The sequence below is a fragment of the Phocoena phocoena genome, chromosome 10 (assembly GCF_963924675.1).
Source record: "Phocoena phocoena chromosome 10, mPhoPho1.1, whole genome shotgun sequence".
Classification (NCBI taxonomy): Eukaryota; Metazoa; Chordata; class Mammalia; order Artiodactyla; family Phocoenidae; genus Phocoena; species Phocoena phocoena.
In genome coordinates, this window is record NC_089228.1 from 41,646,562 (window position 1) to 41,661,186 (window position 14,625).

Consider the following 14,625-nt stretch of genomic DNA (forward strand, 5'->3'; position numbering starts at 1 on the left):
TAACCTACAAAAGACCATCCAGCAAGTCACTCAGAATTGCATGATTTGTGCTAAAAATAACCCAGAGGTGGCTATTGGACCTCCCCAGATGGGGACCCAACACAGGAACCTGCACCACTGAGGACTGGACTCAAATGCCTTGAGCTGCAGGAACTCAAGACAGTTGAAATGCACAAAGGAAGCTTTGAGTAAAGCCCTTCCTGGGGACAGCGTGAGCCTCAGTGTGTCAAGAACGTGTCTGTCAAAGGTGTTTGTTGTGGCAGTGTGGCTGATGACAGCAAAAATGACCCACCGATGGAAGCAGCTGGCTTCACAGCTCAAGGGGATTATCTTGAACCATCAAGGCCAAATCAGTGCTGCATGTGCACCTGGACCGACTTGTCACAGAGCTCACGTTGTTTGCAGGTTTGCTGGGCTGAAGAAGATTGTCTGGGGGACAAGCTGGACGATGGCCCCCTTCTTAATCTGGGGATGCTGCCATCATTGATATGGTTCCTGGAAAGCCCATGTGTGTTGAGAGCTGCTCTGACTCTCCTCCTCTGGGCCATTTTGCTGTTCGTGACATGAGAGACAGTTGCTTTGGGTGTCATCAAAGCAGTGGACAAAAAGTCAGCTGGAGCTGGCAGGGTCACCAAGTCTGCCCAGAAAGCTCAGAAGGCTAAGTGAATATTATTCCCCAGTACCTGCCACCCCAGTCTTAATCAGTGGTGGAAGGATGGTCTCAGAACCACTTGTCCCAATTGACCATTTAAGTTTAATAGGAAAAGACGGGTTCATGATAACGGTGCATCGTAAAACCTTCAGAAGGAAAGGAGAATGTTTTGTGGACCATTTGTTTTTGTGTGTGGCAGTGTAAGGTTCTTAGTTTTTAAAATCAGTACTCTTTAATTGGTTAAAGCCCTCCTTGAGGAAATTATCCCCTGATTTGGATTAAGGCATTGGAACTACATTCATCCTGGAGACCACAGTCAACAGGCAAAACTGAGAAAGTGAATACTAATTTGACTTGGGATAAGGCCTTCCCAGTTGCCCTGCTGTGAATCAGTGGCTCCCAGAAGCAGGCTTAAATAAGTCCCTTTGAAATGTTGTGTGGTAGGACTTTTTGAGGTATAAATTTTGAGGGCTTTTTTTTGGTATAAAATGTGATACATGGGTTGAGGTTCATTGTTTCTGCATATGGATGTTCAGTGTTCTAGCATAATTTGTTGAGAAAGTGATCACAGAGCAGATCCATTGGGATTGTGTGTGTGTTTGGATGGTTGGGCAGTGGGAGGGGTAATAGAAGTTACTGAAGGGCAGCGCTAAAGAACCCATCTGGGCACCAGGCCTTGAATGTCCAACCTTCCCACAGGCAGTGGACCATCAAGCAGGCTCTGTGAAAGAGAAAACCCTTCCGTGGACCTTGCCAGGCCTCCTGTGGCTACTGTTTAACATCTTGGGTGAAAATAATCTTTTCTTATAACCACTGAGGGTTCGAATGCTGCTCCAGGCAGGTTGTGCCAACGCAACCTATACTGATGGGTATATGGTGGGTGGGAGCCCCTGACAGCCTCGTGGACTCCTTGCTGTTGAGAGGAACCGGGTAAGATGCTGCAACGCCTCCCTGCTGGGCAGGAAGGGAGCAGGGTCTGGCAGAGTCTTCAAAGCGGGGTCCAGAAACGAGGGGGCAGGATTCATTGCAGCCTTGATGTAAGCAGGGAGGACGAAGCTGGGAGCGCGGAGGTCTGGTGACGTGGGGCCCGCTCTCCCGAGCACACGCTGGCACCTTTCTCTCCGTCGTGAGAGGGCCTCGCGGGGGCTCTGCTTGGCCTTGGTGCCAGCCATTCTCCTTCTGGGATTTCTGTCCCGAGGAAATAAACACGTGGACCAGGCTTTGTTTAGGACGGCAGAAAACTGGCAACAGCCTAAGTGCCCGGGGACTGATGTGATGAAAGAAATTCTAGGCTCCTTCTCCCGGGGGTATGTTGTGCAGCTGCTTAAGGGGCGATGGGAAGGGACACGGTGTGGTCGAGAGAACGACGGTGAGATCCTGTTGGGAGAGAAGTGAGTTATGGGACACTACGTATGTACAATGGAGGCATTTTTGTAAATATTAGACGTTCCTGTGAACATACGTATCGTGTTGTTTACCTTAATACTTCCAGAGCCAGTTCCTTCTGTAACCAGCCTTTAATCCCTGCAGCTGTAGAGTCAGGGTTTTCTTTTAATCAGAAGTCCTGCCCTCCTCTCCCAGTGAACTGTTTTTCAGGTCCCCTGCCAAGGAGCTAGGAGCTGGGGGAGGGATGTCCGAGGGGCTGCAGAGGATGGGGCGGGACCAGCAGGAGAAGCAGTGGGGCAGCCAGGGTGGGGGACGCCCCCGCAGGCTGCCGTCTCTGTCCATGTGTCTGGCAGTGGGGGGCCTTTTGTCGCTCCGTTCACACGTCCTGGCTCCCCACTCTCACCGAGGGCCATTGTCTGCAGGTGGCTCCTTTGGAACCAGTGGGTTTAAAATTTGAACTAGTCATAATACCCTTTATTAAAATGAAAACTTAGGGCTTCCCTGGTGGCGCAGTGGTTGAGAGTCTGCCTGCTGATGCAGGGGACATGGGTTCGTGCCCCGCTCCGGGAAGATCCCACATGCCGTGGAGCGGCTGGGCCCGTGAGCCATGGCCGCTGAGCCTGCGTGTCCGGAGCCTGTGCTCTGCAACGGGAGAGGCCACAAGAGTGAGAGGCCTGCGTACCGCAAAAAAAAAAAAAAAAAAATGAAAACTTAGGCTGAAGGCCACTGTATAAAACGGATATACATCCAACAGAGGTGCTCTGTAAAGGGAGCTGGTGGCCTGGGCTCGGTCTATCGGGGACCTCCTTGTCTCCACACATACATAGCAATCCCTTGCCTCATCTCTGAAGACAAAGGCCCAGAGGAGTATTCTGTGGCTCCAGGCAATCATGAAGCAGCTGAAATTCCTCTGCCCAGGTGATCCCTTGTGGGCAGGGAGCAGGGCTGCTCCTCTCGCATCCATCCTACACTCAGCTCAGGGCCCGGCCCAGAGGAAGCGTTTAGTAAAACAGCTGTTTGGTGTAATACCTCCACCCAGGTGGTGGGGCACCATCTGGGCCATGTCAAAAGCCCAAAGGAAGTGTGTGGAGGTGGGTGGCTGGCTGACTGGATTCAGAGGTGATGTTCAAAACGTTTAACCACTCAGTGGTCCAGACTCTGATCAGCTATTAGTTGCTACAATAGAAATGGAATGGGGGTTTCTGGCAGAGGGGCTGGGGCAGCTGAGGCCTTGAGGAAGGCTCTCAAGGGTCTTGGCATTGGTGGCAATGTACCACCCAGGATGGGCGTATTTAACGATCTTAACAACTGATGTGGCTGTATGTCATCCATGGATGGAATGATGAATAGAAAGACAAAAGGATAGAGGGACAGCTGGATGGATGGAAAGACAGAAGAGTGGATGGGTGGAAGGATGGAGGATGAGTAGAAAGAGGAAGATGGATTCCGAGGGAAAGATAAAATACAGGAAGGAATGGAGGATGGATGGAAAGGTAGAAGGATGAATAGACTAGTGGAAAGACGGGAGGGTGGATGGAAGGCCTTTTGCACAGAGGTTCGGTGGGTTCCAGAGTAAAGCCCTGGGTGATGGCCTGGTTTCGGCTCTGGACACCACAGGTAGTTTCCTGGTGCCCTACCTCATCATGCTCACCGTGGAGGGCATGCCGCTCCTGTACCTGGAACTGGCAGTGGGGCAGCGCATGCGCCAGGGCAGCATCGGCGCCTGGAGGACCATCAACCCCTACCTCAGTGGCGTTGGTAAGTGGGTGCTTTCCAGTCCTCTCCCACCTGTGGACCCCCAGACTGTGTTTTGGGCAGGAGAAGGTGACGGTGGGGGGAGTCCCTTGGCAAAGCTGCTGGAGCAAGGGGCAAGCATGAGGCCCCAGAGAGAGCCCTTGAGTGGGGCGGGCAGAAGGCCCAGGACAGGTGCCATAGAATGTGCGCTGAGAGGGGCCGGATTTCTTACCCATGGGACGGTGACAGAGGGAGGATGCACACCCCCTGGGGAACTGATGCCACATTGCTTCTCTGGGGCTCAGTTTGCTCATTTGTAACAGGGAAACAGCTGCCTAAGAAAGGAGCTGTAACTCCGTGTCCTGTCCAGCAACCATTCTGGGAACCTGTATAACGGCTCCCTCTGTCACTGAGCACCTGCTCTGTGCAAGGTGCTGGCATGTGTGTGTATGTGTGTGAGCTCATTTAATCTTCATCACACCAGAGCGGGTGTGGGTGCCATTAACATCTCCAGTGCATGGAGGCCGAGAGCGGTGTGGGTGCCATTAACATCTCCAGTGCATGGAGGCCGAGAGCGGGTGTGGGTGCCATTAACATCTCCAGTACGTGGAGGCCGAGGCACAGTGGATGGCAAGAGGGGCACTGCTTTCCATCCTGCCTCCCCTGAGTTACTCTGAGCCAGTGTCCGGGGTGCCCGCGGGAGATCTTTGCCCGACCTGTGCGGCCCTCTTGGGCCGGGGCTCCTCTGCTGAACTTTGACCAGCAGTGGCCACGGTCTGTTCTGCTCACCTCTCCCACCCCCCAGGCAGAAAGGGGGACAGGAAAGTTCTGGGAGCAAGGAGGATGTGAACTTGGACGTGACTTAGTCTCAGATGCAGAAGAAATGTGTCCGGTGGCCTCACGAATCACCTCCAAATCGAACTGCCTCCTCATCTTGAATGGCTGTTAATATTTGACACAGAGGTGTGTGGTTTTACAATTGGCCCGAGTTATCAATCACAGAGGCCTTCTCTGAGGCAGCATTTGCTGAATAGGAAAAATACCAGATGTTGGTGCCAATCGGGGTTGCTCGTGAATGTTTAACAACCAGCTCGGTGAGGTGGGGTGGGGGAGGGGAAGGCCTGGTTGTAGCATTTACTGATACTGGTGGGTGTAACTACTGCCACCACGGCCACCATCAAGTTCTAAGGAGATGTCCCGGAGCCTGGGGTTGGGCAGAGCTGTGCACAGCGGCTCTCGGGGCTGGTGAGGGCCAGCTCCAGGACACTACTGGTTCCCCGCAGGGCTGACCAGGTCAGGGGTAGCCCCCATCCCCCCCACTCCTGACACACCTCCTCACGCCATGTTCCCCACCACTGCTCGGCAGGGTTTGGCACAAATGACCCAGCTTCAGGTGAGCCAGGGACAGAGCAACTGTTATGTCTGGTATCAGTGACAAAGTGCTTCTCCCACTAGGTGCGAATCCTAGTCGTGCCACTTAATAGCTGTGTGGTCTTGGGCGAGTGCTGTGTCTCAGTTTCCCTCTCTGCGAAGTAGGCATAACATGGCATTTCACAACATCGTTGTGAGGACCTAAGCACATCAAAAGAACATCACAGGCCTCATGCCCCAGAAGATGGGGAGAGAGGTTGTGGAAGAGACTAACCCTTAGGAAGTGCTCGCAGGTGCCAGGTCACAAACCTGGTTTTGCTATCCCAGGGCGGGCCCTGCAGGCATGTCCTGGGGGCTCTGGGCGGGACCCCTGCTGCCCCGTCCAGGCAGGCGGGGTAGGGGCCGTCCTCAGCACCCTCTGCATCCTGTCCCTGCAGGCGTGGCCAGTGTGGTGGTGTCCTTCTTCCTCTCCATGTACTACAATGTCATCAACGCCTGGGCCTTCTGGTACCTCTTCCACTCCTTCCAGGTGAGCGCACCCGAGCAGGGGTCAGAGCGGGAAAGGGGGAGGGCAACAGAGTGCACACTGCCGGCACATGGGTGGAGCGTGGGGGCAGCAGCCTTGAGGGAGTCAGGAGCTATCAGGAAGTGGTGTGAAGGGCTGGGGCTGGCTGGGCGCCCCCAATCAAGCGGAGGACTTCTGAGCCAGGGATCCATGGACCCCTGCTGTTGTGTGTGATGTATGTGCCCATTTTGGGGGAACAGGCCCATGGCTTTCATCGGGTTCTCTCTGAAGGATGTGACCCCCCCAAAAATATTAAGAACCACTGCAGAGGGGGCCCAGGGGGAAACCTGTGGAGAGAACTGATGGGGAAGGGCTCCACCCACTGAGCATAACAGTACCGGCCTCCCTCCTCTTCCCCCTTCCTGCCTCTCGTCACTTGTCCTTCTAGGTTTCTGACTCCGGGCTGTGCCCCTCCTTTTCTCTACAAAAGTTCTCCTAGAAGGACCATTGTCACCCCTGTAACACAATAGTAGCTATTCCCAAGATTAGACATTTTAAAAATGCATGTCTGATTATAACCATAGCTGATGCTCATTGTAGAAAATGTGGAAGGAAATGGAACATGTAGAGAAGAGAGGACCCTAATTCCACACCGAGAGGTGGTCTTCATATCCAAAATGGCAACTTCCCGTCCACTGCCCACGTTCACGTCTTTTCCTCAGAGTCTGCCTTTCACTATCAGGGACCCCACTCCTGCGGCCTCCTCCCAGATAGGAAAAGAGAGGGAGGAGACAGGAGCTCACGGGCTGGATGCCTTACCCTTTGCCACTGAGCCAAGCCTTCATGGGACAGACCCTACCTCCAAGGCCCAAAAGCTAGATGGGGCCAGTCATGGACTATGAACTGACCCTAATTTGTGAGGCCAGTATCTGGAGCCCTTGGGCACAGCCTTGAATCGTTGGGGCCCCAAGGAATGCTTGGGTTAATGACCTCAATAATCAGGAGTCAGCATCTACGCTCAGAAGGTGCCACATCCACACCCAACTCTGGCTTCCCAGTCCACCCCACCCAGGTCATCTCACTGGAAAATGCCCTGTGCATGTCCCTGACAGGAAGGACTCTGCCCTGAGCATAGCTGTAGCCCCTCATCCTTTCCCTGGCTCAACCTAGAGTTCCATGAAGACTAGCCACAACCTTGCCTGTCCTCTGCCTTCTGGGTGGAGGGCAGCTCCTCTACTCTCCAGCCTGGTAACCATTTCCCTCCTCTGTGCTGGGCTGTCATGTATGGTTGGGCAGGTTGTGCACTGCACAATGCCATTCCAATTAAGGGGTTGCCATACATGTCTCAGGCACTATATGTCTGCATACTTAAGACAGTTTTCCAAAGGTGGAAGCAACGTGTCTTGTAACAAATCAGGATAATCTGACCATTTTCTAAAGGCAAAAATAAAGTGTCTCAAGTAAGGGAGTACTTTTTCCTAACCCTCAGAAGTGTGAAAATCAGTGATTCCTGAAAATCACTTGATTATTCATTCCAGCCTTCAGAGATCCATGGGCCTCTCCCTCTGCCCTGGAGCCTCCTTCATGGTCACACCGTAACGATAGTACCTGCAGCAACAGACACTCACACTTGCTGTGGACCAGCTGGAGTCGCAAGCACTTCAGAACTATTCGCTTGTGTGATCATCACCGCACTGTGTGGTGCTGACACAGCGCGTACCAGAGGCAGAGGGGAGTTGAGTAGCTGGGAGGCTGGATGCGGCAGCCTAGCCACAGGGTCTGTGCTCTTGTCCACCTCCCACCAGGCTGGGCTTTCCAGCTTTTCCCTGGGGGAGCACCGGGATGTTACCAACACAGATGCAGGGATCCCTGCCTGACCCACTGATGCAGAGGGGGAGAGTCTGGGTGCTGAGAATTGGTCAGTTTAAGTCCTTCTGTACTTTAAAGCTTCTCCATGTTGGCTGCTTGCTGGAATCACCTGGGGGAGCTTTTAAAATTCTGAGGCCCGGGCCCTACCCCAGACCAATGAAATCCGAGTCACTGGCGTTGCACCCAGGCATCCGAGTTTTTAAAGCCCCCCCCCACCCCCCACCCCCCCCCACCCCGCGAGTGATTAAGTCATGTACGTGTAGCCAAGGTTGGCAGTCAGGCTGGGCTGGGCTGGCAACAGCAGTGGTCTAGTGAATGGACCCAGTCAGTCCCATACGGGCCAGGCAAACCCAAGGGACTGTGGTCTGGGCTTCAGGTCCACAGGGACCCTCCCACCTGACAGGGGCTCGGTGCTGGCTGTCGCCAGACACCTCAGTTCACTCCACATAGCCATTCGTTCCACAAGTCCTCCTCACTCAGCCATCAAGCCCGAGTGTCTGTACAGGGCAGCTGGTTTCCAAGAGGGTGAAAGTAACAGTTGCAAGGCCGTGGGATGCCAAGGCCAGGAAGTCACGCAGCTTGACTCCACTGCTTTCTGTTGATCAAAGCAAGACACAGGTCAACCCAGGTTCACAGGGAGGGGTAGTGGATGCCACCTCTCAAGAGGAGGAATTGCTGGTGGTCGCCTTTGGAAATATTTTAGGTGGAAGCTAGAAACCAGCTCTTATATTCTAGCAGGTGAGGGGCCCCCTGTTGCTGCTAGGGGTCCTACCAGCATGGGCCCCAAGCACTTTCCAGATGACAGACCTGGGCTCCAGCCACTCATGGGCAGAGTGGCCCTGGCCCATCAGGGAGTGATGCCGTTGGAGCTCATTTCTGTTTCCTGTGAAATACAGGGATTGAACCCAATGGGGTTAGACTTGCTTCTGTCAGTGGAGAGTTTTTGTCTAATGAAATCTGATCAATGAGGGGCTGGTCTTGGCAGAGCAGAGGTGGGACCCCCTAACCCCCTTCCCGCTCCAAGCCGGAATCTACCACCCGCCCCCACTCAGCTCAGAGCTTTTCTTTAGCTCTTGGCCTTGGGTCGTGTTCATTGTACATGCACCATTTAGGCTCTTTTGTTTCTAAGTGACAGAGAGCCCTGTTCAAACTAGTGGAAGCAGAAGAGGCTCTTACTGGCTCTATCTACGAAGTCCAGGAGTGGAACTGCTACAGGCGTAGCTTGACTCAGGCTCAAAGGAAGTCATCAGTGCTGGGTTGTGTCTGTCTTAGATGCAGAAGACGGCTGTGGTGGGGCTGAACTGCATCCCCCTCTAACTTCCAAACCCAGTGCCCGTTGTAGGAAACGCCCGTCTCCACCATTCAGTGAGGGCAGGACCCAAGTCTTATTCATGCTAGGACTTGCTAGGGGGGCTTGTGGAAATAAACAGACCACCCAAATGAGAGCGAGCAGAGGCTGTCTATCCGGAGCTCGTTAGCGGGAGGTCAGCACCTTCACTTGTATTTGGCAGAAACTCCAGGCAGGACAGGCAGAGGAGCGGGAAATCGTGCTAGTGGGAAACGGAGGGCTGCAGGTGTGCCCTGATTGGAGTGTGCTGGCGTGGAAACTGTAGCTGTGTGATTGGTGAGGGGAGCGTATTTGGCTTTTTCCACTTGGTCCTGAGTTGGAGGGAACACAAGTTTGGAAAGCTGCAGCCGGTGACCGAGTCGTGTCCACTCTGGGCTGATTACTGCCGGAATTATGGTTTGGGTTCCTGGGCTGGTGGCTACAGAGTTCGTTTGTCAAAGCTGGTCTGGCCATTGTCCCTTTGATTTGGTCTCTCAGACCCACCGTAGAGTCTGGCAGATTGGGAGTGTGGAGCCCCTCCCTGCCTGACCTCTCTGCCCAAGCCCCATCCGTGCCCGTGACAAACCCCTCGATTCCCTGTCTGCCTTCAGGGGCTTCAGCTGCCTGCCCTTTGGGGACCAGCATCCTCTTCCAAGAGACTCCTCTCAGGGCCACCTCCTGTCCTCCCCACCCCGACCTTTGGCCTCAGCCCTCACCTCTGTGTATAACGTTTGTCTTGATCCCAAAGGATCCCCTGCCGTGGTCCGTGTGCCCACTGAATGGCAACCGTACGGGCTATGATGAGGAGTGTGAGAAGGCTTCCTCGACGCAGTACTTCTGGTACCGGAAAACCCTCAACATCTCGCCGTCCATCCAGGAGAGCGGGGCGGTGCAGTGGGAGCCAGCGCTGTGCCTCATCCTGGCCTGGCTCCTGGTGTACTTGTGTATCCTGCGGGGCACGGAGTCCACCGGCAAGGTGGGACGGCGGCACGGGGTGTGTGTGTGTGTGTGTGTGTGTGTGTGTGTGTGTGTGTGTGTGTGTGTGTGTGTGAGAAAGGCTGCCTCTGCAGTCGAAGGGCAGAAGCTGGGCGGGGTGGGGGCGGGCAAGGACAGGGATGCTGGCACGAGTCATCTGCTAGTGACTCTAGAGATGGCCAGCGGTGCTCGAAGTCACAACCCTAAATCTCGAAATGAGGACCTTCCCATTTCCTAAAACGATGAGCATTTCTGTCCCAGCCCCAAACCCGCACCACCCAAGGGGTGCCAAGCAACTAAACAGAGTTTTCCTTGCTTTGAAAACTTCACGTTGGCAGATGTCCCCAAGACACCCTCGGCTCTCAACCCTAGCTGCATAGTGGTACCACCTGGAGAGCTTTTAAAACTCTGCTGTCTCAGTCCTACTGTCAGAGGTTCCAGAATGATCATTGTGAGGTCCCCCCTGAGCACTGGGATTTTAAAAGCTCTCCAGGTGATTCTGGGGTGTAGCCGAGTTTCAGAACTCAGCTTTGGTCTAAGCTGCTTTCAGTGACCCTCCAGAGCTGTCGGGCCTGATACAGAAACCTTTACTCTTTGGTGTGTCCCCAGGTTTATACTCCTGCTGGGGCTGAGACACTTCTTTAATCTGCTCCACGTAGAAAGTTTTCCTGGAGAGTTTCCCTCATCTTCCGTCTCTCTCAAGCTGCAGCAGGCGCTCTTAACCCCCCAGTGTGCCCTGCTCATACTCAGTCCCTCCTCTCACCCTGGGTTAGACATGCACATTGTATCAGTCTTCAGTCCTTCATGGTAGATTTCACTGTCCCACTCCCCTGAGGCTTAGAGAGGTAAAGTCCTGCCCAAGGGCACCAAGTAGTGAGGATGGAGCCAGGCAGACCCAGCTTTGCCCCAGAAACTCCCCATCATCTCAGTTTGGTGAGCCACCTCCTGTTTGCTGACACTTTTCATGACTTAATCTCCCAGCTTTTCCCTTCTGAAGGTCCTAAGAGTCCACCTGTCCTCATCCTCTTGGCCATCTGAGTTGCCTTCTCCAGCCCCACCATGTGTTTCTTGAGGCATCAAGACCAGAACTACCCACGGTATTTTAGGTGTTCTGTGATGCCCCAGTACTATGCCTAGTAGGACATCTTCTTTTGGTTTCCGAGACCTCGTGGTGGCCAGCATCTCAGCCCTAACAACACCCCATCTCACCGCCGAACTGAGGGACTAGTGAATCTTCCTGGGGAAAGCTTAGAGTCTGCGGCAACTCACTCTGTCCCGTCTTGAAGCTTGCCCGATAGTTTATGCTCATAAAATTTCTTCAGTTGGTCTATGCCAGATTATCATGACCATGATCCAAAAGATCCGAGGGCAGTGTCTGCAAACTTGGAGACTTAATGAGGCCATCCCTTTACCAGATCATTTAGAAACTTGTTAGATGAGGACATGTCGTGCCATGAAAACTTACTCATTCTTAGCGTCTGTTTCCTCTGCTTAAGCCACACCTCTCTCCATGACAGAAGTGTCCCAACAGCTCTCTTTAGTTATTTTTTTAAATTGAAGTATAGCTGATTTACAGTGTTGTGTTAGTTTCTGGGGTATAGCAAAGTGATTCATTTATATACATTCTTTTTCATATTCTTTTCCATTATGGTTTTTACAGGATATTTAATATAGTTCCCTGTACTATCCAATAGGACCTTGTTGTTTATTGATCCTATATATAATAGTTTGCAACTGCTAATCCCAAACCCCCAATCCAACCCTCCCCTGTTCTCTATGTCCGTGAGTCTCTTTCTGTTTTGTAGATAAGTTCATTTGTGCCATATTTTGGATTCCACATGTAAATGAGATCATATGGTATTTGTCCTTCTCTTTCTGACGTACTTAGTATGATCATCTCCAGGTCCATCCATGTTGCTGCAGATGGCATTATTTCATTCTTTTTATGGCTGAGTAATAGTCCATTGTTTACGTGTACCACATCTTCTTTACCCATTCCTCTGTCGATGGACATTTAGGTTGTTTCCATGTCTTGGGTATTGCAAACAGTGCTGCTGTGAACATAGGGGTGCATGTAGCTTTCTGAATTATAATTCTGTCTGGATATATGCCCAGGAGTGGGATTGCTGGATCACATGGCAACTCTATTTTTAGTTTTCTGAGGAACTTCCACACTAGTTTTCCATAGTGGCTGCACCAACTTACATTCCCACCAACAGTGTAGGAGGGTTCCCTTTTCTCCACACCCTCTCTAGCATTTGTTATTTGTGGACCTTTTAATGATGGCCATTCTGACCAGTGTGAGGTGGTACCTCATTGCAGTTTTGATTTGCATTTCTCTAATGATTAGCAATGTTGAGCATCTTTTCATGTGCCTGTTGGCCAGCTGTATGTCTTCTTTGGAGAAATGTCTATTTAGGTCTTCTGCCCATCTTTGGATTGGGTTGTGTTTTGTTGTTGTTGAGTTGTATGAGCTCCAACAGCTCTATTTATGGGAATTAATTTTGTTAAAGACTGTGTGCCATATCCTGGCCTTCTCTGTTGGAATCTGCTTTTTACCCCTCCAGATTATTTAGAAATGTTTTTTTTTTCTTCAGATTATTTAGAGATGGTTTTTCCCAATAGTTCAGGCTGGATCATGTGTCCAGCAAACCTGCCAGCTTCCCTGATGGGCGAGAAGTGAGCCAGCCTGGTCTCGACTCCAGAGAGCCTTCCGGGAAACTTGTTCACCTGAGGGGAAGGGGGGAGATTCCAAGGGCTTGCTCTGAGTGTCCTCTAAGTGTCCAGTGGTTACCGACATTGGTCACCCCTCCCCTGTTGTCTCTTGCTTTCCTTCAGCTCACTGGCCGGATGCCCTCTCTTTCCACCTATCCATTTCCACCTCAGACCTGGTTTTTCTTGTAATCTCAGGTGGATTTATTACTCATCTCAAGTTCAATGTTTTCAGTTAAGAAGCAGTTATAAAAGAGACACCCCACTTCTGCCTGCCATTCCCAGGGTGAGAGGGGACAGAGCACCACTCTGGTGACCTTGGAAATTCATGGGAAGATGGGTGCCACACCTCAGTGGGAATGTCGGGCCAGGTGCAACTCAGGCTCATGTGGACTTGGGTCACCAGCTGTATTTCTCATAGGAGGATGTAAACATTAAGGGAACTGCTCTCACCAAAAACAAACAAACTTGCAAAGTATTTCACTGCTTTATATGTGGGGCTCTTGTGCACATACAAGTTGATATAGAGAAAAAAAAATTCCAGTCCTGGATGGGCATCCATGCACTTGAAGGTCCCTATTGTAAGGCTTTGTAAAAGTTAAAATTACCCAGAATACGAGAGGCTACTTCTAAATCCACCATGGAAAGCAAAGATAAAACATCACTGAACCCATGACGTATGTCAGCAGGGAAAGGTTTTGGTTCACAGAAAATTCCATCAATTTTAAAGCCTCTGGAAGTGAGGCCTTTCATAAAAAATCACTGAATTTCTATTGTATTTATTAGAGGAACACCAGTGGTCAAGACTTTTCCTTTATGGCACCCATGGCTAAGCTTCTCTCAGGCTGCAGTCCTGGGGATACCTGACCTTCCTCCAAGCTCTTGGACTTTTTTCTTCCTTTCAGAGACAATATAAATCTTGTGATTGTGCTTCCTGCTTTGCTTGGGCCACGAGGAAGCTCAGAGATCGATCTGGCTCAGAAACTGGGTAGCACCTCACACACCTATTCTGTGGGCTGCCTTTTTCTTTGGGCTTATCTTACTGGATTGCCCACATTTTCTTTTTACACAGATATCTTTATCTAGCAGTTTTAACATGTTAATGTGATGATGTATTTTTGTGGGCTGCCTCAAATCCTTTCTGGAAGAAGTTCGGGTTGAAGGGAGGGTGGAGGACCGAGGTCTCTAGGACCTGTTCCCTCTTCTCCACTAAATGGCATCCACATCCCACCACCCAGTTTCCCAAACTCGGAACCTGTGCCTGACCAAGACTCTCGATACCTTTCCAGCTATCAGTAGCCCGAGCAGCCAAGACAGTGCCATGGTTTTTTGTGGGGATGGCGGGTCTGCCCTGGGCAAAAGGGTCCTGTAGTCACTGCATCTCCAGGAGGCTGACCCTGCCCTCTGCTGCCCGCAGGTGGTGTACTTCACTGCGTTGCTGCCCTACTGCGTGCTCATCATCTACCTGGTCAGGGGCCTCACGCTCCACGGAGCCACCAATGGCCTGGCATACATGTTCACTCCCAAGGTATGGGCTGGAGGGGAGGGGTCCCGAGGGCACCCCCATTCATCCTGCCACCTTCCAGGATGGGTGGAAGGGGAAGACCAAGGGTTGGGGGAACAGTAGTGGACCCGGGGAAGGTGGGTGTGAGCCCGCCAGGCAGTGGAGGGGCGTGGATTCCGTCCTCAGACAGGCAGTCCCTATGCCCTGCTAATTCTGGGGCATCACATCTTCCGTCCACTCTCCTCTTGCTACCCCAGCCCCACATCTGGCCTTCACCCCAGTCTCACCCCAAACCCTCCCTCCAGCCTGTGGACCAAGCTGTTTACCAGGAGCGTCATGCCAGTCAGCTCACCCTCCTGCTCGCACCTTCATGCACCCCGCTCCCGACAGGGGTGCATCCATACTCCGCAGGGCTCACCGTGATCCAGTCCCAGGCACCCCGCTCCCCAGTCACCTCACAGCTGATGCTAATCAAGGGAGGCCACCATTGCCTTTGGGGCAGGACAAGTTATTCATTTAGCAAATCTGGTCCCTGGAAACAAAATGACTTTGGCAGCACCCTGCCATTAGTGCCCCCATCACATTCCAAA

At 52.3% G+C, this 14,625-nt stretch overlaps 1 protein-coding gene across 5 annotated transcripts in view; it reads left to right on the top strand.

Moving 5' to 3' along the window:
* The window catches only part of SLC6A20 (solute carrier family 6 member 20), a 39,442-nt gene that overhangs the window by 8,955 nt on the left and 15,862 nt on the right, over nucleotides 1-14,625 (top strand). For 3 of the 5 annotated variants that reach the window (XM_065885269.1, XM_065885273.1, XM_065885270.1), the window contains 4 exons: nucleotides 3,656-3,796; nucleotides 5,581-5,672; nucleotides 9,593-9,820; nucleotides 13,949-14,059. In XM_065885269.1, the coding sequence (XP_065741341.1) occupies nucleotides 3,656-3,796; nucleotides 5,581-5,672; nucleotides 9,593-9,820; nucleotides 13,949-14,059 (572 nt within the window). The remainder of the gene's footprint in view (nucleotides 1-3,655; nucleotides 3,797-5,580; nucleotides 5,673-9,592; nucleotides 9,821-13,948; nucleotides 14,060-14,625) is intronic. The other 2 variants (XM_065885271.1, XM_065885272.1) reach the window with 2 other exon arrangements.